Source organism: Falco biarmicus, chromosome 2, assembly GCF_023638135.1.
Source record: "Falco biarmicus isolate bFalBia1 chromosome 2, bFalBia1.pri, whole genome shotgun sequence".
NCBI classification, from domain to species: domain Eukaryota; kingdom Metazoa; phylum Chordata; class Aves; order Falconiformes; family Falconidae; genus Falco; species Falco biarmicus.
In genome coordinates, this window is record NC_079289.1 from 70,770,013 (window position 1) to 70,795,368 (window position 25,356).

At 39.3% G+C, this 25,356-nt stretch overlaps 1 protein-coding gene across 14 annotated transcripts in view; it reads left to right on the plus strand.

Annotated features, from left to right (window-relative positions):
- Positions 1-25,356, plus strand: part of INPP4A (inositol polyphosphate-4-phosphatase type I A) — a 131,070-nt gene that overhangs the window by 80,025 nt on the left and 25,689 nt on the right. For 6 of the 14 annotated variants that reach the window (XM_056329885.1, XM_056329884.1, XM_056329886.1 and 3 more), the window contains 14 exons: positions 1,379-1,497; positions 1,614-1,730; positions 2,753-2,832; positions 5,434-5,587; positions 6,561-6,651; positions 7,311-7,458; positions 11,023-11,153; positions 11,494-11,598; positions 12,412-12,520; positions 14,199-14,216; positions 16,789-16,972; positions 18,338-18,556; positions 19,708-19,984; positions 23,552-23,584. In XM_056329885.1, coding sequence (XP_056185860.1) covers positions 1,379-1,497; positions 1,614-1,730; positions 2,753-2,832; positions 5,434-5,587; positions 6,561-6,651; positions 7,311-7,458; positions 11,023-11,153; positions 11,494-11,598; positions 12,412-12,520; positions 14,199-14,216; positions 16,789-16,972; positions 18,338-18,556; positions 19,708-19,984; positions 23,552-23,584 — 1,785 coding nt within the window. The remainder of the gene's footprint in view (positions 1-1,378; positions 1,498-1,613; positions 1,731-2,752; positions 2,833-5,433; positions 5,588-6,560; positions 6,652-7,310; positions 7,459-11,022; positions 11,154-11,493; positions 11,599-12,411; positions 12,521-14,198; positions 14,217-16,788; positions 16,973-18,337; positions 18,557-19,707; positions 19,985-23,551; positions 23,585-25,356) is intronic. The other 8 variants (XM_056329892.1, XM_056329890.1, XM_056329894.1 and 5 more) reach the window with 8 other exon arrangements.

Sequence of the window (25,356 nt, forward strand, 5' to 3'; positions counted from 1 at the left end):
TCATATAGTAAGAATTGAAACTTTGCTTTGATTTTTATGGAGATGTGGTACAGTTTTCTGGCTGCCTGTGCAGTATCTTTTGATAAGCAGCCAGCAGTTTGATTTTGTGATTTTAAAAGTCTGCAATTAAAACATCTGTTCTATAAAATTTTAAATGTTTGCTATGTGAATATTATTTTTTAATGCTTGTTTTGTTTATGTGAAGATACAGTGAATCTCAGTATATCAGCAGTTCAGGCTTTCAAGCAATCTGGAAACACCATTTCAGGACAGGATCTTTCCTGAGTTACCAACTATTACACATACCTCTTTGCTGTTAAGTGACACTATGAGATGCAGAAGTGACCTGATTTCTGAGATGGTTAGATTTGGATGAGAAGCTTGTGCATTGGCTCACCTCACCTGAAGAATAAGTGAAAAATATTTTCTTAATGAAAATTCAGTCCACATTTTCAACTGCAGCATGGTTTTCTTGGCTTAATAGTGGACTAATGTTTGGAAGGTTATGCTCTTAACAGTGTGTTTGAAATTAAAAATCAAAAAATTTTCTCAGGTGTGTGTAATTGTATATGAATAATAATCTTTACAAGAACTCCTTAGAGCTGAAGAAGATAATTCAGGTATTTTCAGATAAATTAAAAATACCTAGAACTGCAAAACTGTTCAGTGTACATTTAAACATTTTGCTTGTCTAGGTAAATTTCAGAATTAACTTTCTGCATCTAGCTGAAGCAGAGTCAGACCACACTGTAGTTACCTGTATCGAGCTAGATAGAATTTGGCTCTGAAGTTTAATGTAATTGTGTAGAGTCACTCATGGAAATTTTTGGTAGCCTACTGTAGTCCCTATAGTTTCACCCATAGTCCCTTCCCAGCAGTTAAACTTACAGTAACATTTTAGAGGAAATAAATTGCTGTCCTTTTACAATTAGAAGCCAGTTTTCCTCGTAGCGCTGCTTGATCAGTGTTCAAGCACTTCTGTGGGTTCTCCATGGCAAAATGCTGTTTGGTAACAGGCTTAATGGAGCGTGACTTCAAATCAAATGCAGCCATGCTCCTGAGATTCCCAGAGGAAAACCTGTGCATGTATGCTGTTCTAATGGGCTGTGCCAGGGGAAAGGATAGGCAGGTGTTAGAAGAGAACGAGTTTAAATTATGGCTCTACAGCTTGGAGCCAGACTGATCTGGTTGCATGTTTACTCTTTCCATGCACAAAGGTGAGTGATGTGCCTTTATAATGTGGGGACAGAATTCATGTTAGGCCTTTCTTGGCTTTATTGCTCAGGGTATATAGTATGCTGTTATAAAAATGTCAGGTCTTACAGCATTATGAAAAAGGTCCTGAATCTAAATGTATTTATCTGTTGCATACCTCAAGCTTGCAGTGAGCTGCTAACTCCATCGCTAGATCGAAAACCAAATAGTTTTGTAGCAGTGAGTGTCACTACACCTCCTCAGGCGTTCTGGACGAAGCATGCACAGACAGAAATTATTGAGGTAAGTGGTCAGATACTCCTGGATCAGGTTTAAAATTGAAGCTAACACAGGAAGCATTTCTTCCTAACAAATACCACTTTACATTAATTTTTGCCTTTTTTTGTTTATGATTGCAGGGAACAAGTAATCCTATCTTTCTAAGCAGCATTGCCTTTTTCCAAGACTCTCTTATCAATCAAATGACACAAATCAAACTCTCTGTGTACGACGTCAAAGATAGATCTCAGGGAACAGTAAGTTTTCTTTATTCTGTCCCCTGCCCAGTCAGTGCAGAGCAAGGAAACAAGAGGCAAGGAGATAATACTATTAACTTTTGCGGAAGAAAGCAAAGGGATAGCAGCATTGATCCTAGAGGAAGCAAGGTGGGGAGGGGAGGGAGGGACAAATGCCATGAGGTGGACTTGGCAGAGTGGGGAGCTTTGCCACTTTTCTCAAATAAGGCTGTCTGCAGCAAGTTTGAAAACCATGGATTTAAGAGTCCTGTCACCTGTTCTTTTGTCTTGTGGACCTCTTTACTCAACTATATATTGAATGGGATCCAGCACCCCTAAATGAGGTCTCTAACCTATGCCAAGATGTTGAGCCTCTTGGGCCCATAATGAAACAGTCCTTTTGAACAGAGCTGCTAAATTCCAGAAATTGCCTTGCTCTGATACCTTAGTGATTTTGTTCGTGGGTAAGATTTGTACCCTTACTGAAAAAAGCTTTAAGTGCCTGCCCTGCTGTGTATCCACTTGGATCTGGGAGCAGTTCAGGCCATTTATTCTCACACTGTTACCCAGAATATTGTTTCAGGCCCCATGTGTCTGCTTTTCTGTGGCTTCCTCAGGGGCAGCAGAACTGTCCCTTTCTGTACAGAGCTTCATGGGGAGGCTCTGGGAAAAAAGGAATACCTTCAAAGGAGACAGGTTCTTCAGGAGGAACCAAGTTTGGGTCAGGGAGGGACTATGAAATGTTGACTTAGTCAGTCTGAGCCCCATTCCGTCATTGCTTTCAGTGTTCCTGGGTCTCCACTCAGATCCTATAGAAAGCAAAATGCTTAATGTCTTCCAGTAGAAGAAGGTTTTTTGATAAATTACCACATTTATTAAATTTTAAAGGGTTTTAATTAGAAAGGGTTTTAATTAGTTACGTGTGGGCATAAATATCTGTATTTTTGTTCTCAGACTTCTGTGAATAATTGTATTTTGGGCTTTATTGCTGTGGACAAAGCCTTTAAAGGTAAATTATAATTCTGATACTCATCTTCTTTCAGATGTATTTGTTGGGTTCTGGGATGTTCAGTGTAAAAGAACTTCTTCAGGAGAAGAATCACAGGTTGCACTTAACACTAAGGTTTGTAGTATTCTCCTCCCTTTAGGAATTAATTCTTAATTCTTCAAAGCATGCTTTAGATGTGATGAAAACTGTCTGTGAGATGTGATGAAAACCTTTTGTTTGTTTAATGTTTTAGTTCCAGGCCAGTATTAAGGAATTTTATATTGCATGATAATTAAAACATGTAGAACAAGACCTTTCCGATGTGGTGAATACTGTTAGACATTGGTTCTAGTTCTGCAAGTCAAGAAAGTATTGTCAAGACCAATGTCATTTTTGTGCATTTCATCCTATCACCTCAGTATATGTGTCTGTGAAGTGTGGCAAAATAGAGTATTTTTAACTGTGCTGATGTATAAAGAGCCTGTGATGGGGAGAATGAAACCCATTGAAACAGAGGATTATCTTAGCAGTTTGGAATACCTTGGCTTAGATAAATCTAGGTTCTATTTAATATTTCAACACCTACCTGCTGCTAAATTGTGTATATGTTGCTAAACAGTATATTTATCAATATAATGCACTAGGAAAAGGAGGAGTCATACTAAGCAACATAGATTGATATGATTTGCTACTTTAATTCTTATTGGAAACTTTCATGGAAGGAACGTGACTCAGGAGGGGATGAAAAATAGGGTGTGAGTCTAATACAAATCCTTAAGGTAATAGTTCTAGTCATTGGAATCAAACCACAGTCTTGAAAGCCAGTGTGGGACAAAGCAGAGTGTTGGAAAAGAATGAAGAAAGCAACGTGAGATTAAATAAAGAGAGCTCTTATGTGTAACTGAAGTAGTCTCTGTTGAAAGTAGGACAGACATCCCTGTCACGAGAAGGCAAGGGGAGGTCAGTTGGAGGGGGAAGCATAATCAGAGGAACTGAGGAAGATGGTGCTGGTAGTATCGGTATAATCAGCACTAGAAACAGTGGCTGATAAACTTGTGGAAATTTCTTAGCCCAGATACAACTAACAAAACACGGGCAAAGCTTTTCATGTTAAGAGAATAGATGGGTAAGGTTTTCAGCTTTTCCACAATGTGTTGTGAATAAAAAATTGACTTGATTTAGCAGGAGGGAGCAAATGAGGGAATTGAGTCAGAAAAGGCACCAAAATATGACATTGATGGTGGATAAAATATTCTGATTTCTTGTATGTGTGAAGATGAGGGTGTTTTGAGGGAGATGAAGAAAGAGGAGGAATGTGATGGCAGGAGTTTCGTGGTTTTGCGTTAGACATGGTTATTCTGTTAGGTTTATCCATTCATTCTTTCTATGTTGAAAGTGGACTTCATTAAACTCTTGTTTTGATATAAGCTATATTCTGATTATCAAAGAATCATGTGTGAATACATGCATTGATTGATTATAGGGCTTAACATAAGCCTTGACTGACTTCTCATTGTCATGTTATCCCTTGGATGTATAAGCTGAATGCTGAGCAATGTCTATAAACATGCTGCATGATTTGGATACTTTAAATCTTTTCTTGTAGTCATCCTGTGTGCTTATTTCTTTTGTCTCCCCAGTATTGTCTGTTCCAGAGACATTTTTTTTTGTCTTAGTTGTTCCAGCGTATTTTTACATGTAAACAACAATCTTAAAATACTGTTTAGAATCTATCTTAAAATAATAACATAAAAGTCTTTGTCAAAATTACTGTGTGTCATGGGTGAGACAGAATAAATGATAGCTGTGGTAGATCTGGATATTGGTATGTATTTTAAAACCAGCAAGATCAGAGCTTTTACCCCACCTGATTCTTCTGTCTCTGACTCACTCACTCACTCGCCCGTCAGTCATGTGTTCATATGGTGTCAGCTTCCCTCCCCAGCAAGGAGACAGCTGCTAGGTCTGGGAAGGTGAGACAGAAAGTTGTGTCAGTTACTGCTGTGTGGCTCCTTAGCTGTTAGTGGCCAGATCCCTGGGGATCTCTGGTATTTGTTTCCATGCAGCTCCCTGATCTCCAGGATCGTCCTCCACCTCAGGGACCTTTTTTCCATTAACAATCTTCACCTTCTTCCCTAGACCATTTCTTTTCAGGATCCTTCTTTTTAGCATGAGCTTTTCTTCCTGCAATGTCAGGCTCCCAGTTTTCCCAGACTGAATAGTCTTATCTGCAGAAACACAAGATGTGAATGGCCTCCTAACTGGTGGCCTTGGCCGACTTCTCTATTAAGGGGAAGATTTGGGATGTGCTACTTCAATTTAGTCCACATATTATCAAAATTTTCCAGTTGCAGCTAGCAAGTAGCAGTCTTCTGACTGAAGGTTAAAAAGTTTGGTTTCAGACATTCACAGGCACGGGCATATACATACACATGTGCAGATGCAGCCCATTATCTGCTTCCTGTTCACAATTTAAGCTGCTTTTGCCTGCAACAGACTAACTGTAAAATCTAAACTCTTTCTCCTTTTACGTAAGTATTGAAATACATGCATGGTTTTAGTTTGCCTTCATTAGGAGGTCTGTACATCATCCTTGCAGAATGAGGGAAGCTTTTTCCTGTTGGAATAACGCATTATAAAAATATGCAAAATGAAGTTGAAAAGCTTCTTATTTACAATGTTCATTAATTTTGAAGATTAATACCCTTTTATAAGTGTTCCCTTGTTGATAAACAGGTCCACCTCCAAAAAAATCTCAACGCAGAGTGTTTGTTGCAGGTCGGCTGAAAGTGACCGTGTAGGTAACATTACAGTTATTGGATGGCAAATGGAGGAGAAAACTGACCAAAGGCCCCCGGTGACAAGGTCACCCGATACAATTAATGGAAGGGTGAGTATGAGCATTGTATCAAATTCAGAAAAATGCAGATTCGTTGCCAGCATTGAAATAAGATTGGTTGATATCTGCTGTTAGCTTTCCTGTTTATCTTGCTATTTAGTAGTGCTTTACAATTTTAAAATACAGTAAAGAGCAGCCTAACGGTGATGAAGCAGCTTTGTATTTTGCAGAGCTCTAGGTGCTTACATTTGGCGTTAAAAGTCTTGGCAAAGATTTTAATTTAGAGTAAGTTTTCACTTCAGGTGCTCATGCCCTTCATCTGAATAGGCTTGCAGTGCCATATGTTGGTGCACTTGGTGCATCAATCACCAGTTCTAAAAGATGTGGTATTCCAGTTCGCATTGTGAATTGGAAGGTGGCATTAAGCAAAGCTGTAATGGGGATGCTCGGAGAATTTCCAGAATCTTCACAGGCAACTTAAAAGATTTTGATAAACTGAACAGGTTACTTGAATACTGCATTATTTTGTCTTTTTCTGATCCCCTAGTATTTGTCTGAGAGCAGATATTTATAAGTACTTTCTCAGCCTAGGCATATGTTTATTTCTGTAAACCTTGTGTCCTTAATGTCCTGGTGATAATTACAGTCTGTGTATCACAGTCACAATGTGGATTAGTATCGCCTTGTATCCGGCCAGACCTGTAGCTGCCACATATCGGTGCAGTACCTTTAAGGACTCTGGAGCTGTGCTAGCATAAAGTAGTTGAAAGGCTGGATGAAAATTTTTATGGCATTTGGAACTGTGTGGTGGAAGTAAATAGGAATGCTTAGATTGAAGGGTTTAAGTGAATTTATTTTTTCAGCCTGCAATATTTTTTGTCCACAGTAAACATACTTGAAATATTTATTTTAACCATGGTTGTGTGAATATTCCTTTCAAGTCTGTGTAATGGGGTCGTCGCTGCATATTGCCCTAGCACTGAGGTTTTATTCTTTACTATTACTGTTCTTTGTTTTTGTTTAGACTGTGTTGCCAGTTGATGAAAGTTTAACAGAATCCTTAGGAATCAGATCCAAATATGCTTCATTACGGAAAGATGCACTACTGAAATCTGGTAAGCTGCTGTGGGCAGTAACATGTAAGCTTTAGGCATCAGAAAAAGCTAATCTCTTGCTGTCTGCCTCTGGCCCCAGGGCATTTAAACAGATGTTTCATTTGAATAGGAGCAGGCAGCTGATTGAGCAGCTCTTTGAGGGTCATACAGGAATAAATTATTTTATCATCTACACTACTTTGTATAGTAAAAACAGCAGAAGCAAACTTTTGTCACTTAAGTTGACTGTAGTATAAAATTCTGCATGCAGTTGGCTAGTCTGTTCCTAAGCAATCGTTGAGAGGAGGGGAAGGACGGAGGAAAGCAGCTGCTTTTTAAAAAAAGAAAAAATCTTGAAGAAAGGTTAGTTTTCCAGCAAACGATTGCTTGAGAGGAAGATGCACAGTACATAAAAAAACTCCAACTTATGTCAAAATTTGCATATGTGTTTCATTTCCTTACCAGTGTTTTGGGGGGCTTTTCCTGCAGACATGCAGAAGAATGGGCATTGCAGAATGACCATGTTTAGAAAAGCTTAGACTGATGCATGGTTAAACCAGATCTTTACAGCAGTATGTTACAGCTCATTAGTGAACCAAAGCCATTTACTTTAAAAAAGGAGAGACTGTACACTTTTAATTCAAACCCTGTGCTCAAATAGCATGATTTTAATTCTTTAGTATTTGGTGGTGCCATTTGCCGAATGTATCGCTTCCCAACCACTGATGGAAACCACTTGAGAATCTTGGAGCAGATGGCCGAGAGTGTCCTTTCGCTGCACATCCCTAGGCAATTTGTGAAGCTTCTTCTAGAAGAAGATGCAGCAAGGTGAGTTTGGGCCAGTTTACATGTGCAGTAATACAGCAGTGATATGGCTGTTACCGAGTTTCCAAGGAATACATGTGTGTTAATGCACAGAGGGCGCTGAAGAAAAAATAGTAAAAGCAGCAATTTGCTGACTGTACAGTTACAGCGAATACAATCTCGTGTCAGAGTATAGAATTTGGACTTGAGTATATGGTAAAGTGAACATACAGAGGTGTTGATGGGAGAGAACTGTTGGCATAGTGAACACTTGGGATAATACTGCAGTTAGTTGCACTTACGGGTTATCTGTTCCTCTCGTGAAAGTGTTGATAAGGCCACAAAATATATTATTCCATAGTCATGTGACTGTATTAAGACCACCACATTGGAATACATGATCTCTTTTTTTATATAATAATGCATATACTTCAATACATTCTGGTTTTGAAACATAGTTTATATTAATATAAAGAGAAAAGTGAAGTTGAATTAAAAATAAAACATATCTCAGTGTTTCATAGGTGGGGAGAAGTCTGGATAGATGAGACAGTGTAAACGAAAGAGTAACAACTCCAGCTGCTAAGAATTTTGAGAAGGGAACAGAGACAACACAGACACCAGCTAAGTGGAATGAGTAATTAGAGTAGCAGACAAAGAAGAAAAAACCTGATCCCTTTGAAAAAGTCATTTGACTTCTGTGCTATATAAGCAAAGCAAAGATAGATAACAAGATGATAGATTGACTCAGTGAATTAAGAGATGGCGTTGAGAGTCAGAAGAGTAGTTTTGAATGGAAAACAAACAGAATAAAACCAACTAAAATGAGACACTGTAGGACAGTAATGACTTTTTCTCATTTTAGGAGGTGGGAGGGAGAAGGAAATCTGTTAAACATTTTATAGGTTTATTCTGAATTTGCTTCTTCTTGAAGCAATTAACTCTCTTCCAGGCAATGTATTCAGTTATGAGTTTTACTTCCCTACATTTGTAGGCTGTGATTTGCAAACATAATAGTTTATGTATTCTTTATAAAAGCCAAGATTAGGATGGTAAAAGAATTTTTAGCTGCATTTTTGAGAACTGGTTTTTTAGTTTGGCTGTATTTGAATCCCCTCCTAGAGACCTAACTGAGCCTGACCTTAATTAAAAATAAAACTAGTGCTCTCATTACCCTATATTAATACAATTAAATTCCTTTGCGATATTGTGAAATAGTGTTAATCCATATGAGCAGGCAGAAGTAGTCTACGGTTTTTGAGGTATAGTCATATTTTGCAAAAATGATAAATTCTTGCAGAAAGATAGTGGTGACTGTTTATTATGTATGAAAAAACTAATGTATGACATGACTGGGTTTCCAAAGTTCACATTGGTTTATTTTATATTTTTTTCTGCTGTTGAATTGTGGGTTTTTTTAGTGACATGCACTTAGTAGGAGTAGTCAGATCCTAGATTCTAAAGAGTGAATGCTGTTATCTTGCCTAGCTGTCCTGCTGCAACCTTGATGGAGGGGGCTTGGGATATGCCGTTTTGCATTTAGACCTCATTTATTCACTGTTTATTTTATATCTTTTTTTCTCTACAGCTTTCCTCACATACATTTAAAAGCACCTATTTATTATGAGGTACAGCCATCCTAATTTAAAGAGGTGGCAAGCTTACCCATAAAATGCCATCTGTGATGGATGTAGTTTAAGGACTTGGAGATAATAAGAGGAGAATTTAGGGTGAATGGGGAAAAAAAGATGTGGCTTTCTCTAAGACTGTGGACAGTGCACGGCTAACATCTTAAGAAACTTCAATGTGACTGTTCAGAGGCTCTTGCTAAAATCATGCAGAGATCAATTGCTACATACTGTATACAGTTAGGGGCTAATAACAGCCCAGGTGATTACTAGTACAACTTTGTATGCTCTGAATTGTGTGGCTCAAAGGTAATACAACTTCTGTGTAGTTAGTGAGAAAGAATCCCTTCTTTCTGTTCAGCTGAGGTGTCCCTCAATGACATCCACAGTCACAGTTTGTATTCATAGGATCTCTCAGATTTGCCAAGTGCTCTCTTCTCTGTCCTCTGGGCAGCAGCCCAGAGGAATGCCAGACAGCTACAGAAGCACAGCTGCTTCTGTCTTTACATCCTGGTGACTTTTAAAATGTCCTTGGATAATCACAGATGCTGGCTCTTACATAAAGCACTTCTGGGCCAGAGCTCTTTGAAAGGAAACATATAACTGAAGGGATATTTTGACTACCTAGTTATTTATGGCATGTGCATCCCCTGCTGTCTTAGCCTATGGGACAAAAAAGTGTTTAAGTATTAAGCTGTGAATTTACTTCAGGAAGACCTGGGCTCAGATGCATGGCTAGTTTTGAGCAGGGAGTTTGACAAGGTAGTTGTAATAGCATCTTATACAGAAGCAGTTTTACAAGATGGAACCAAAAGTGTCTTTTTCCAAGTCACTGATAAATACAGTTTACACTGTTACCTATCGGCAAGTCAATCTGATGTTTTTTCTGGGAAATTTGCTTCCTTTTGATAACATCCTAAATACTGTGGAGTGAGAATTGTTCTGTGAAATGCTTAAATGATATGCAGACAATTGATTAAAACTAAGGATGAGGGATATTGAGAGAACTGCAAAAAGAACTGCCGGATCCTTTTGGCAGATGATTGTGCTACTTTTTCTGGAGTAATATGCTGCTAACTTGGATCTGCTGTTGACTCGTTTATTTTATCTTTCTTCCTTTCTTCCAAATAATACCTTAACCCAAGAAAACAGTAATGCAAGCATGACATGGAATACGCTGAATACTTTCTCAGTAGTGCTGTAGGGAAGCAGTATGTAACACAGGATTGCCATGTGTGACTGAACACCTGGCAGTCATGGTGCAATGGGAGAGCCAGGGGTTTTCCTGTTCTTATCTACGGGTATCCAGTCATCCTTTAGTATACCTACAGTGGAACTTGGGTGCCTAAAATCCTGAATCTTAGATGAAGGTTTTGTTGGCTCATATTTTGTCTCTCCAAACCCTTAATAATGCTTACACTTCTTAGGCCTTCCCTGCCTGGCCTTGAAGACTGTTGTGTAGATACCTGGCTAGCGCAGATACTCCTTGTACCTGATGTCTGATAGGTGCTACTGTCCCACCTGACTTCTGTCACAGTTCTGTTTTGAGAGCCACTGAAGTTCAGTGGAGTGGACTAAAAAGGTCCTCATTGTCCCAAGTCACCTGATGTTATGACAGTACCCGTCATTTGCAAAACATCATATAGTTTGACAGCTCCTGGAGAAAGGTGGGAAGCTTTGGTTTTGACCAACACCTGAGGCTCCTGGGGGGAACACAGTGTATTCTGCCTGTGGTGAACCTGTGTACCTTGGAGCAGAGCTCAACAGCTGTGCTTTGGGACATATGTTTGGAAGGATTCCATCTGGTGAGCAGGTTAGACCAGAGTGAGTTGAGAATGTGTCAGCTGAGGATGGTGCTGTGTTGGTACAATGTGAAACTTACTCTTGGTCAAGTGAACAATGGAGCTAAATACCTCTTTTTTCCTTTTTTTTCTTTCTTTTTTTCTTCTTCTTCCCCTAGGGTATGTGAACTAGAAGAACTGGGAGAATTGTCTCCTTGTTGGGAAAGCCTTCGTCGACAAATAGTTACACAATACCAAACAATTATTTTAACTTATCAGGAAAACCTAACTGACCTGCACCAGTATAAAGGTGATTTCTTTTTCATAATAACATGGTAATTCTCAACCATGATTATTAATGCTTCTCTGAAATTGGGAACCCAGAATTTTTTAGTTTGATGAGTAAAAAATACTGTTGTTAGATTTCTTTATTGTGAGCTTGCTAATGATCTGGCAATATTTGCTTCATTCATGCTCTTATTTTACCCTGACAGTAGAGAACAATTACAAACAGTAACAGAAAGATATATCTTCTTCTTTTCTCTGCTTTACTTTCAGCACATAGCAAATGATGAATGAAGTCACTTGAATGTTTTAGCATAAGCAGAAGCAGAGGGTTTTTATGCTTGCTTTTCTCCTGCATTTCTCAGGTCCTTCATTTAAAGCCAGTAGCTTGAAAGCTGATAAAAAATTGGAATTTGTTCCTACGAATTTACATATACAGAGAATGAGAGTCCAGGATGATGGAGGATCAGGTATTTGTTTCTTTCTCTCTTTCTTCACCTTATTTTGTTACCTTTGCCTCCATTTTTTGATTTCCATCCTCAACCATATAGCCAAGTTTTTACAAACTACTGCTCTGTAGTACTAGTGCTACTTAGCATTTTTGTAGCACCTTCTATCCTCAGATTCTAAATCTGTTTACAAAAGAAGAGGTGTAAGTGTAATTATTGCTAGTCTGCAGGTGGCAAAACTAAGTTCTGGACTTCATTGTACCCTAGGTGACACAAGTCAGCCCTTGTATTAGGAAATACATTGGATTAAGCTGCTATATCCCTTTCAGTCATTTTGAATTGTAGCAGAATAGCAAAGGTTCTGACCATTGTTTGTTGCTAAGTTTGTGTGCTTTTTCTCTGGAACCATCGTGTGTGGTTATGCAAAATCACAACAGTTTGTTCACATCAGGCTTGTTTCTTCATAAATAACCTAGGTTTTCCCTTCTTTTAATAGTAATTCCCACTAACCATGGACGCACACTCATCCCATGTATCCATGTGAGGGATTCCTGTAATGACAGGTTTTACATAAAGACCAATGTTCAAGGCTTCTTTTTCACTGTCAGTCTTCCAGATTAAGAAACAGAGAACGTGCATTCACGTATGGATCTTTCACCACAAAAGTATTTGATGGAGTTCCCAGACCTCTAAACAAATTCTTTTCTATGACCTTCAAAACACTGGCACAGAGTTTTACAAAAATTACTTTGAGTTGTTTTTGAATTTTCACGATTGTTTGTCCACATTAAAGATGACAGGCTTTCATTTGTAAGTCCTTTTTGTCCATCCCAGATCAAAACTACGACATAGTCACCATAGGAGCACCAGCAGCTCATTGTCAAGGCTTTAAATCGGGTGGCTTGCGGAAAAAGCTGCATAAATTTGAAGAGGCAAAGAAACAGTAAGTAGAAATGTTGTGTCAGCTGTTATTGTGCCTTTTCCTCCTGGTCTATGCTCGATGATTTGGACAATCCCTCCATTCTATGTTTTTGTTGCACTTCATTCAGTAGTTCTACTATACAATGTGAAGACTATTCCATGCTTTTTTCCAAAGAAGGAAAGGGAAAAAAAAGTTTCTCCTGTATATTACCATATCTCATGTGTTTACTGATGGGTCCTTTCTAATAGTCTTTTCAGTGAAATCTTTTGTTTTCCTGAATACTTGTTCATTCATTTAGTTTAGGTATTTTGGGTGTTGAGTTTATGTTCTGCCTAACTGTGGATTAGAAAATTCGTCTGTAGAACCTTCTCAGCTGCACTGCGTCATGCTTTCAACCCATTATTTTTGGGAGACTTTCACCTCTCTCATAGCTTTGGGGTCCTATTGCTGAACTCTCTTAAGTACACAACAGCTGTGCTTGATAGGCAAATTCCTTGTTGACAAATTTGGTTTAGTTCTGGGACTGTTGCTGGAGGCTCTTCTGCACTACCTACAGGTTTATGCACAGATCAGGCTTCTGAATCCGGCCTCACTCTGCTGTGCAGGCAGGCTGCTTGACCTCCACAGTCCTGTCAAGGACCGTCTAGTGACCTCTCTGGAAGTGCAACCGTGTGTACTAGAGGAAGGGGCAGAAATTGGGAAGGTCACATATGCTAAAAGGAGAGACCTGCATGGTACTGACTCCAGCTTCCAAGGAAGAGATGATGTTGTCTGGGTTTGCGTTACTTCTGCTGCAGTATGGAGAATTTAAGGACAATGAGAGCAGCAGGACAAGGAGTCATTGTAGCCAGGGAAAAGGAGAGACCTCAATAATGCCCTTCCAAAGAAAGGTTTTGTAGGATTTGTAGCTGATGGGAGGAGGGAGTGACGCGGGAGCAATGCTCTGCCAACTGCAGAATTAATTTTGTCAGTGGACAAGTGAATACCAGCATCAACATCAGATGTGTACTGATGAAAAGATTGGTACAAAAGTATGCCTAGTGTAATTATTCCTGACTTACAGACTGCAGAAGAATGGGACTAGAGGAAACTGTAAACCTGGAAACACTGGTATGCTAGGCTTGCCCTTCCTGTTCTTTTAATACCAGTGTTGCTTTCTGAAATAATCTCCTTCTATCAGCTTAGCTACTGAAGTGGGCCTTACTCCTGAAATATCTTAAGTTCCTGTGTCATCTTTTCCCAGCTCCCCCCACCTGCCAATAATTAAGCTGACGAGAAAGCTTAATCTCTGTCCAGTACTTTTCCTCAAAGCTTTACAGAACTGTTCCTTCTGGGTCCATAAAAACTGCAGGTTCAACATTTGGAAGAATAACTTTCCTTTAAGTGTTTCTATGTTATCATAAAAACCAGTATAGTAGAACTGAGATCCATCGCCTCAGTTTCAGTGTTACAGAGTATCATTCAGTTCTTCCTCCTTTCATTGGTAAAACTGTGCTTGGTGCATCCACCTTTCCCCAGAACAACACATGGGCATCTGGCAATCTGTGGGTTTTTGCTTACAAGTTTAATCATTATGTACCTGCTTTGTTGAAAAAATGACTCAGATCAGTTATTTCCCCAAACATCCTTTGTTTTCTTTTCTGCTTTTGGTATTTGCTAACAATCTGCTAATTTTATTTTGGTTTTTTTGTTTTTTTAGCAGTTATGAGGAGTGTTGGTGAGTTTTCTGTTTCTGATAGTTCTGTAGAGAGGGTTTCTGTTCTTTGGGTTGTTTTATTTTCCTCCTTTTCTTTGGCAAAGATCTGGTGTGTTTTAAAGTGTGCAGGGCTTTTTAATGTCATGCGTCGTGGCATCCCTAATTGTGCCCTAAGTAATTGTAGCTGCTTTGTAGAACATGATGTGTGAATGAATGTTATTTCATCTGCAATGTTTGTTTGTAATGAACAGCTAGTTGCCTGGAGCTCTCAGATCATAAGTTAGAAAGCTGAAGTTCATAACACAAGAATTTTACATCTTTTTCTCTGTTATTTTGAGAGAAAACTGTCTGGAGAAAGAAACTTTCTGCCAGAGATGGAAGATAATTAAGATAACGATGTATTTTTAAATCTTTATGGTGATAGATTAGGCATGGTTTATATTTTTGTAACCCATGTCTTCATTTAAAATTTTTCAGTTAACTTTTGTTTATTTTTCTCCATGTTGTGGTGTTCAGTGCTATGAAAAGGGAACATTACTTAATGGTTCAGCAGTGCGGAAGTTCTGCTCTGAATTACTCATATTAAAGGTTGAACCTTAATTCACTGAGAGTTTAAGGCTGTGTTATGGTTTGCTGATATAGTACAATGAGAGCTGTTCATTTGAAAAAGCAATTGCAGGTTGGAAAGTAAATATATGTGAACTTTACACCATAAATTTTCCCCCTGATCATCCCAGCAAATGTTTGTGATTAAAAATGTAATAATTCTAAATCAGATCTCAATATGCTGCATGGCCTTTCCTGCCAAATATGTCTTTATGCATGTTAACCACACTGTCGTGGAAAGAAATTGCTCAGAGGAATTGTCACTAACATCACCAGTCAATAGAGAGCACAAATCATGTACAGGGAAAGTCCTAAAAGCTGAGATTAATTTGCTATATGGTGTAGCAGTAGTGGGGGGTGGTTGTTCTCTGCTCCACATGGGTGGGTGACCAGAGGGACACAGATAAGGAAACTCTTTCAAGAATCACTTCTACATTATATCCTTTGAAAACAAGTCCCCCATCTTCTCTTGTAAGGGAGCTCAGACAGACACTGGGACTTGCCTTAATATTGGTTAAGAGACAAGAATCGTTATTTGTGGCAATGATTTTAAAGCATGCCCCACTCAACCCTCCTGTCTTACCTCACAGATACGCTGCAGAAATTAACAGCATTGCTCTAGGGGTAGCAGAGGAATTCACACTCCTTGGATGTTGTGATCTGAGGTAACTGACTGGAAAAGAAACTCCTCTCTGTGTAGTCTCTCAGCGTAGCTGTTCCCATTGAACAGTGCTGAGATTGGTGTAAACAGTAGATATTTCTGTGCTGTTCCTATGCTGAAGCCATTCATGACTGGGAAAAAAAAATAAGATGATACAGAATTGGTGTCACCTCATGCTTGATGCCACATTATGAATGGACATCACACTTGTCACAGCTGGAGCTGATGTAAAGGCCTGGTCTTTGCATAGCTTTACTACTGGGAGGAAGAAAACAGCAAATTGCCTGGCAAACGAGGTAGTAGTGGATTGGTTCCAAATAGTTAACTAAGAGCACAACTTCAGCTTAAAGTAATTTTCTAAGCTAAAAGGCAGCTTTTATGAACAGCTTCTCAGATAGGATTAAGTCCCCCTTCAGAAGTGCTGTTCTCTCCCCAGCAGTTACAGAGGGAGTCCAGGCGTCTGTCTTGGACTGGAGAAGCAACTGCTGTAAACATCTAAGCTTAGAGGACATAAACTGTTCTACTCCACTGCCAAGTAAGCAGTCTTAAAGGAGCTGCAGTATCACAATATAAAGATGTTTCATTGGTATAGTTTATTTCACTTACTGCTTGGAAAAGGCCAAATTTGGTATTGCTTTATATTGTTACAGCTGAGTTTATAGTAGGGACAGTTGTATCCTGTCCCTAGTTCAGTCTAGTAAGCGTGTGCTAACAAAAGCTACACCAAGGACAGAGTCCATGGATTAGCTTGGAGATACACTTTGGGTTTTATATATCATAAGATTGTTTTTGCTGGTGTAACTTGACTCAGGCCCACAATAGAGGAAAGGATGTGTGAGCAGGAGGATTCTTTGTTAATACCACAGTGTTTGCATTATGGATCTGAGTGGCATTTCTGTATTAGGAGTGCAAATTTTCTTTTCGTGGAGCTAGTAGCTATGTGGTAAAACAGGGTTGTAAACCTGACCTCAGTGAAGTGTCTGTGTTGTAAGGAGAGGGAGAGTGGGGTAGGCTGTCTCTGAAAACAGTGGTTCTGTATTGGATGGTAAAATCACCCACGTTCTCCTCAGCAAAAGTGTCCCTCTGGTATACAAGCTCTGCCCACAGCTCTTTGGCATAAGGGCAAATCTGCAATCGAATGCTTTCAGCTAAAGGCAGAGAAGGCTCTAGGATCATGTTCCTGCTGTGCAATTGCCCACTGGCCTTTCAGTGTTGACTGCTAGCTTAGGTAAAATCTTGTTGTGTGCCATTAATTCCCCAGCATGCCACTGTTACGTGTGTACCTCTAGATCAGTTTGCCCCCTAAAACCAGTCTTTCTTTTTCAGCACTTCCACAAGTTCCCAGTCTATAATATACATCCCACAGGACATTGTTAGAGCAAAGGAAATTATTGCACAAATCAACACCCTGAAAACGCAAGTCAGTTACTATGCAGAAAGGCTCTCAAGAGCTGCCAAGGATAGATCAGCTAATGGCCTGGAAAGAACACTTGCCATCCTAGCAGACAAGGTAAGAGAGTAATACGTTTCCACACAGAAGTACAGTGTGAGATTTTTTTCTCTGTCTCCATCTTCAGCAGGTTTTTTTGAAACATTTATTTTACCTTGTTCAGTAGTGTATTGTAACATGTACAGTCTTAAAGAAAAAGCAAAATCAGACTGGCCTTTAAAATTTGCTGCTTTTTATTTAGGTTGTCTCCTACTTCTCACACTCTTCCCTTCACCTGCTCTTGAGCGCAGTAGAGAGCAATGTCTTCTGGTTCCCTCTATTCATTCATCATATTCCAGAAATATGCATTCTCCACTTTCTTTTACAACTTTTTCTCCATAACCACCTGTGGTTTTTTTAATGTTCTTCTGAGTCATCTGTCAAGCAGCAGCCACTAGGCAAAAGTTAATGAAACAGTAATGTATTTTTCTGCTGGTGAAGTAAGGAATAATAGTGACACAGCCTTTGCTTGAATTATAGTGATATGAATCAGTTATTTCTCTATGGGTGATAACAGGAATGAGACTGCACCCACAGCTGAACGCAGTCTTATTTACAGGGACAAAGAAACAAATACAGTTTTACTGACCTTTTCTGTCCCTGAAGCAGATCTGAAGGTTGTAAATGGCAGTAATGGCCAACCAGCTTGCCATACATTGTCCCAGTGAAGATAGGCATACAACTTTGTAGAGTGCAAAAAATAATGTGACCCCATATAAATGTCTTGTTTATTTTAATATTCATTGTAAATGAGTAGAGTATATATAACTGATCTGTGGGATTTTCTACAGCTGGATGATGCATATATATAACATAGTAAGGGCTTGTTTGTTATTTTCTTCTTTTTAATAGACACACAGGCCAGATACTTTTCATATTCACATAACTTACAGAAATCATTTAGTACAACATCACTAAATAAGACAGGGAACAAGTTGCTTTGATTAGTGTGTTGTATCTTCAGCCCTCCTCTTAAGTCTTGTTATGATTTCAGAGGATGGTGGACGTTAAGCATGGTTTCTGGTGTGGCAGCTGTTGTGTGAAGTATAAAAATATCTTCACATTGTTCTAAGCTTTTGTTCAGTGGGAGAGTGAAGTGCAAATAAAGGTAAAATGCAGAATTATTAGTGAAAATTTCAACAATTGCAAGGCTAACATAGTAGTACAGACTTCCGAAATGTACCATTTGTGCTTTGGTATCCTGTATTGCTTTGTAAGGCCATTCGTAACATTATTTTAAAAGGCACCTTAGAGACTCCTAAGCAATGGTTAGTTTCTTTTACAGAATACGACTACTTCTTTTTTCTTTCTGCAAAAGAATATAGTATAAATTGTGCACAGAATAATAAAAAGCTGTTAAAACATGGGGGGGTTATTGCTTTTTAGACCCGGCAACTTGTCACAGTCTGTGACTGCAAGCTGTTGGCAAATTCAATACATGGACTGAATGCTGCAAGGCCAGACTACATAGCTTCAAAAGCATCTCCAACCTCTGGAGAAGGGGAGCAAGTGATGCTGAGGAATGATCAAGATACACTTGTGGCCAGATGGACAGGAAGAAATAGCCGATCTTCTCTGCAGGTGGATTGGCATGAAGAGGAATGGGTATGTTTGCATAATGGAGTGATGAATATTTTCTTCTTTGTAGTTTTTGTTTGCTGCGTTCTTTTGTTTATCAGTTCTGTTTATAAGCTCAGGATATGCATAGGATGAGTATTTTGGAGTTATTGGTCAACTACCAAAGATGTTTCCTCTGTTCTATGCTCGGTTGCTCCTTGGCACAGGGATACAAACAGGCCTCAATAAATATTTTGGGGTCTCCTAAACAGCGGAAATCATGACAGTAGGTGCATGACTTTTCTGAAGTTGGTTCCAAGGGAAAGTAAATGGCTTTTAAAGTAAAAAAACTGACCGCACTGCAAAGAGCTTTTAGACTTCTCAAAATAAAGCATATTTTGTGTGTGTTAGCTATACAATTCAGCCTTTCTGGTTTTTATTCTCATCTAAATCTTTAGAACTTGCAGTCCATCTCTGTTTTGTTTATGAACAGCATTTTAAAACTGTTTACACAAAGTATTTAAATGATTTTCCTTACCACACTGCCAGCTGAAATGAGAACTGGTCTGTGTAAATTCTGTCATTGTGTAATATAAACAGAAGTTAATTAAATCTCAAAATTAGTTGACATTAATTAAAATAATTATTAATATTGTGAAATACCAATTTTGCAATGAGATCCGATTCATCTTGGAAGTGAGTCCTTGCTAATTTTGATTGTTTTGGCGTACTTTGACTTACAGTCAAGACTCACAGTAATGAGATCTGAATAAAGCCAATTCAGTTATTTAGATAGTAACACAATGCAGTGATTTTATCTGTAATTCACTGAGTTATATAGGAAAAAATACATGTGATTGTATGCAATTATTATGTCTAACATGAGTTTCAAGAAAAAACAATAGTGCCAACTGGAAATTGGAATAGTATTGCAGGAAGGGGCACTTAAAATTGTTCAGCAAATTTGCTTGGAATATAGTTTTGCAATTTACCATGCAAGTCGTGCTGCTACGTATTGTTGATATGCTGGGATACATTGTTTATATATCCAGAATTTGTGTGTGCACCAATAGAACCACATAGCCTAAAGGAAACTTTACAGAGGAATTGTGACTAGAAACACAGGAGGAAGCATATTGCCAAGGGATTTGTTACCCAGTGTCGCTTTTTAAATTGAGAAATAAATGTTTTCTTTTAAGGAGAAAGTTTGGTTGAATGTTGACAAAAGTCTGGAGTGTATTATACAGAGAGTGGACAAACTTCTCCAGAAGGAGCGTTTGCAAAGTGACAGCTGTGAAGATGTTTTCCAGTGTGACATCAGCTGTACTAGTAAGAAAGGTAATCGGGACACTCGTGCCTACTGGATAAATCCAGAAGATTTAAATGAGACCTCACCATCCTCACCACCATCTTCATCATCCTCACCACCACCTTCATCCACACCATCCTGTGCATGCCATTCTCTCAGAAAGACAAGTGCGTATGCCAGACACTGCTTCTCATTGCTGCTCCCTTCCTGTGTGCTGGCATCATTCCTAAGCCTCCGTTACATCCTTCCATGTGTTTTTAGTTCAGTGGTGGTGTTAAACACTGATTGTCAGGCAGAAAGGGCTGGTGGCATGCTGGGAGCTGCTAAGCTCATTACTTATTTTGAAATCCTGATCCCACTGAAATCATTGCCAAATCCATTGATAACAGTGGCATTTAGTTTTGACGCTGGGTGTTTTAAGCTGGTAAAACAGGTGTTTGGGTTAGCATATGTCAGACACCACCTCTGGTAGCTTTTCTGTTGGCTTCAGCTTCTTTGCAGCAATCAAAGCTTATTACAGTGAGCCTGTATAAAAGAGAAATAAAACATGAGAGAAGTACAGGCACTACTGCAACACTAATGGTCCCAGCTGGGCTGCCAAAGCATAGGAGAGCAGACAGGCAGTCCCATTAGATTGACCTGAACTTGGATGAACCTACTGGAGTTTAAAGCAAGTTTTAAACCAAATTGTCAAAAGCTGTGGTGCTGAGGCACACCGCTAGCCTTCTTGTGGTGGGAAGGTAGGAACTGGCAGTGCAACCTCTGAGCAGAATAATCCTATCAAAATCTGAGGTAATGTAGATGCTGAATCGAATCCAACATAATGCCATGAGCATGTGAATGAAAGTTATCCTTATCAGTTTAGGTTGACAGTTTTGCAGTTGTGCATTAAATTTCAGAATTACTTCATTTACATATATACTTATTTGACTTATTCTCACATTCTTTACATGTGGTCACTATTATTTGGCCACTTAATAGAGCAGGTAGCTAAGCTAAATTCTAGAAAGACTGATCTGTGTTTTCATTTCCTTCTTCCTGTTCTGTCTTATCATTTGGTGGCCCTTTGTCCTTTATGTGTGTCTGTGACTTCACGTCCATCTCATTGTTAATGTTGCAGTGGAAGGCAGTACCTTAGCAAAAGGAAGCAAGAAAAAAGTTAAATGTTAATACATTTTTGTGTAGCTTTGTACATGTTCCTTATGGTTTGCTTAGTATCTTAAATGGCCACGTTTTTGTAAGTTAGACCGACATTTTGTGTATTATAAAGGAATAAGAGAGTTGGTCCTTGTTTGAGAATGTGTTCTCTCTTAATCTTTGACTACATTTCTTCTACCAGTTTGATACCTTTTAATGTTTTTATTTGCTAGATAGTTTAGATAAAGTTTTATATGTGTTTACATGAAAATTTTACCAGTAAACTTCAATGCACCTACATGATTAAAATGAGTAAAATTGTGGATTTTTAATATTAAAAAGAACAGAAAAAATCTGTGGTGGGTGATATCAGAAGCTTTTCCCAAGACATTTTGATGCTGAAAGCATCTTGGAATAGTCATAGAATCAGAATCACAGAATGGTCAGGGTTGGAAGGGACCTCTGAAGATCATCTAGTTCAAACGGCTGCTAAAGTAGGTTCACCTGGAGCAGGTTGCACAGAGTTGCATCCAGGTGGGTTTTGAGTATCCCCAGAGAAGGAGACTGCACAACCTCTCTGGGCAGCCTGCTCCAGTGCTCTCACCCTCAAATACAAGATACTTTTCCTCATATTCAGATGGAGCCTGCTGTGTTGCAGTTTGTGCCCAGTGCTGCTTGTCCTTTTGCTGGGTACCACTGAAAAGAGCCTGGCCCCATCCTCATTTCCCAGTGCTGCTTAAGTGCAATGACTAGACCTGAAGTCTGACTGTCAACCAATGTTGGGTGAATTTAACTTAAAAAATCCTGGAGAGGAAGTCCTGTTTCTCAGGTATCTGGTGCAAACACTGTTTATAGGTTGTAATGAGCAATTTTAATTACACGTGGGAAATTCCTTATAAGCCAGGGCAAGCTGAATACTTTGATCACATTAGCATCAGATGTAGCTCCTAAGTAATGGCCCATGTTTTTGACGGAGGGACAGGTTCAATACTGTGAAAAAAACTGGTCTTACTGAATTCAGTGGGAATTTTCCCATTGAGTTACTTTCTTCGACTCCACACAGACCTTGGCCTGTTAAATGGTTTTAAACAGAAAGAGGGTAGGTTTTGACTAGATGTAAGGAGGAAAGTTTTTACAATGAGTGTGGTGAAACACTGGAGCAGGTTGCCCAGGCAGGTGGTAGATGCCCCATCCCTGGAAACATTCAAGGTCAGGCTGGATGGGGCTCTGAGCAACCTGGTCTAGTTGAAGATGTCCCTGCTCATTGCAGGGGGGTTGGAGTAGATGACTTCTAAAGGTGCCTTCCATCCCATACTATGTTATGATTCTATGAATTCCCTTTCACTGTCATTTTTCACAAGTGATCATGGGAATAATTGACACAGAAGATCCTTTCTCTAAGTTCAGAATCACAGCATTTTAAAGCTTTTCCTTGTCATGTATTCAAAGAACTAACACTTTTTCTGTTAGTAATCCTGAGTTTTGAGTAAATGACACTGAGCAGAGAGCAGCTAGAAATTGTTTTGAAAGTAATTGTTTCCAGAATTGGCAAAAGAGAGACAGTAGAATATTATTGAAGGACTTTAGAGGATCTCTTTAGAAGTGAATGTTTGTGAAAGAAGATACTGCCTGAAACAGTAGAAGGGAGATTTAAGAAATTATTTTAAAATTTATTTTTGTTACAGGCTTAGGTATTCATTACTAAAATTACATGGGGGCATATAGCTTCTTTAATGAATGTGATGAGTTTTAATTCACAGAGAGTTTTTTTTATCTCGGATTGTCTAGCTTAGCTGATTTTTTTAATGCATACAATTGAATTTTATATTTCTTGTTGCTATTTTCAAATTCATAATGCATTGACTAGTGAATCTGGATATAAACAACAGAAGTTTAAATCCTGTTAGCTTAATGAACTAGTTTTCATTAATGCAAGACATGCTCTAACAGAGTTTATATATTTTTTTTTTTACTGTTTGCATTGCACTGTAGTGTATTTTCATCTGACAGCTTGTTCCTCCCACTGAAGTTAGTGTGGGACACTCACAGGCTTCACTGGTGAGGTTTCAGCCCTTAATATGCAATCTAATGCTTGTGTTAACTATCTCAGAAATTTTATAACAGAAATTTGTCTAAGATAGCAGAGTACTCTTTCTTTATTACTCTTAGTGTTGTGGGTGCCTTAATGTAATTTTCTGTTAAGTGCATTGAACTTACTGCTAGTCTTTTGCTGTTCTGTTTAGCAGCCTTTACTGCCAGCTTATTCTATAATTGCACTAAACCAGTGGTTCTCAAATTGTGCCCTGTGGATCACTGGGAATTGACAGCGCACTTGCTAGTAATCCACAGAGAGCCCTGGAGCTAGCAGGTACTGGTTTCCTCCAAGTCCTCATCCAGGTGTTCCTCTGATCAGAAAGAGTGGAATGGAGGAGACAGCCCCTGCCCTCGGTGCCTGCAGGCAAAGGAGTATCTCTGCTGAGCTCCTCTTCACTCAGTGGAGGTGTTTGAGAACCCTGGCATTGAGCATTTGAGTTGCTTATATTTAGACTGTGTTGCTGCTCCCTAATCATGCATGTTGCCCCTCCATTTCTGTGCAGATTGCAGCCCTGCTCCGGAAGAATCTGCCCCAGGTATGTGCATTCATGGCTTCTGCTTCTTCTGAAAATTGCAGGGGTTTGTTTGTAATTGACAATTGAACAAGTGCCTCGCTGTAAAGATTGACCATTTTGAAATGGTCGTGCTCTGCAATATCACGTGAGTTACCTAAGCATATCGAGAAGTTATTATTTCCTAAATAATAGTGCGAGGAGGTATCCGGTAACTCCTCATACCCAGGTATGGGAGAGCACTTGTTCATGGTCTCTTTGGTTTCTCCAGTTGATGTGTTTTAGCAGACTGTCATAGGTGACAATGATTTAAGGCCTGTTCCAAATGTCATTGAAGTCTATGGGAGCCTGACATTTTGGACATTTCAGACATGCCATTTCATATGTGCTGTTGAGCTGGCCTTTCTGAATGGGGTCATAAGCAGAACATGGAGCAATCAACAAGGATGATGGAAAATCTCTGTTGTGGCTACACACCAACACACCAAGCAGTGTTGGGCACTGCAAGTCTGATGTTTCAGAATACAGAATCTAAGGGGATTCATCCCACTGTTTGTCTTCTTTCCTCTGTCCTTGACCTTCAGCACACTTCTGTTGCATTTACGAGGTCTGAATAATATGCCTGTGTAATAGCACTCTCTCCCAGCTAGATGGCTATAATTTCTCCCATCTGAGAACAGTTTAACCTGAGTTCAATGAAGGTTCGGTCTTCGAACTGTTACAGCATGGGCTCCTGGGTTTAGTGAAACCAATCAGAAATATAGCCCCAGTGCAGGTATGATTTTCCTCTTCACAAAGTATATTAACATTCTTCTCAGCTGTCCACCCTGTTTCCTTCTATCACTGAGGAAATGTTATTAATCAGTGAAAGACTCCACAGGTTTTTAATTCTTGGAACATCACTTCAGTTTTTGCAAAATATGAATGGTGCATAAATGAATGTTATTTATTTATTTATTTATACGATGGGAGTAATTAAAAGCAATCAAGTCACCCCAGCTGGGTAGCCAGATATACTCCAGACTTGCATCTTAAACTTAAGTGGCTGAAGGTGCAGTGTAGTGAAGCACTCGGTGCTTGCTTCCCTCTGAAACCAAATGTGACATGACTGTGTGCTTTTACTGGATCAGGGTACGTGATAAATGGTGAAAAGCAGCTACCACTTTAATAAATAAATATCTTTTTCAGAGATCTTGAGTCTTTGCAACCCTAAATTAAACCAAGGGCAACTGCAGGTACCCAGTACTTTGATTTATGGATGCTAGGGTGTTTTTTTTTTTTAAACACAAAAAAACTAAAAATATATTTTCAAGGTCTGGAGGACGATTATAATAATAATATTTTTATTGCTGTGGAGAAGAGAGACTCTTAGGGGAAAGCAAAAACCTTTACCACCTGACACTACATCCTTGATTTATACGGGCTTTTTGTATTAGGTTCTCTTAAAAAGGCATTATTTCTTTTATAAAATAGTAATAGTGCGTAGTCAGAGAAGGTCCACTCCGTGAACTCATAGGCCTTCCCAGCATCCCTCCCTTCCTCCACCTCTCCATCCAACCCTCCTTCCCTCCCTTCCTCCCTCTGACCCTCTTCCCTGCCTCCACCTTTCAAAATGCCACATTTCAAAGTGTACATTAAAGCAGGGGTCCTCAAACTTTTTAAACGGGGGCCGGCGCGCAGATGCAGCGGCAGGCAGGCATCTGCGGCTGCTTGGTTTCCCCCCCAACCCCCGGCGGGGGGTGTTCTGTGAATACCAGGGGCCGGCCCGCAGGCCATAGTTTGAGGACCCCTGCATT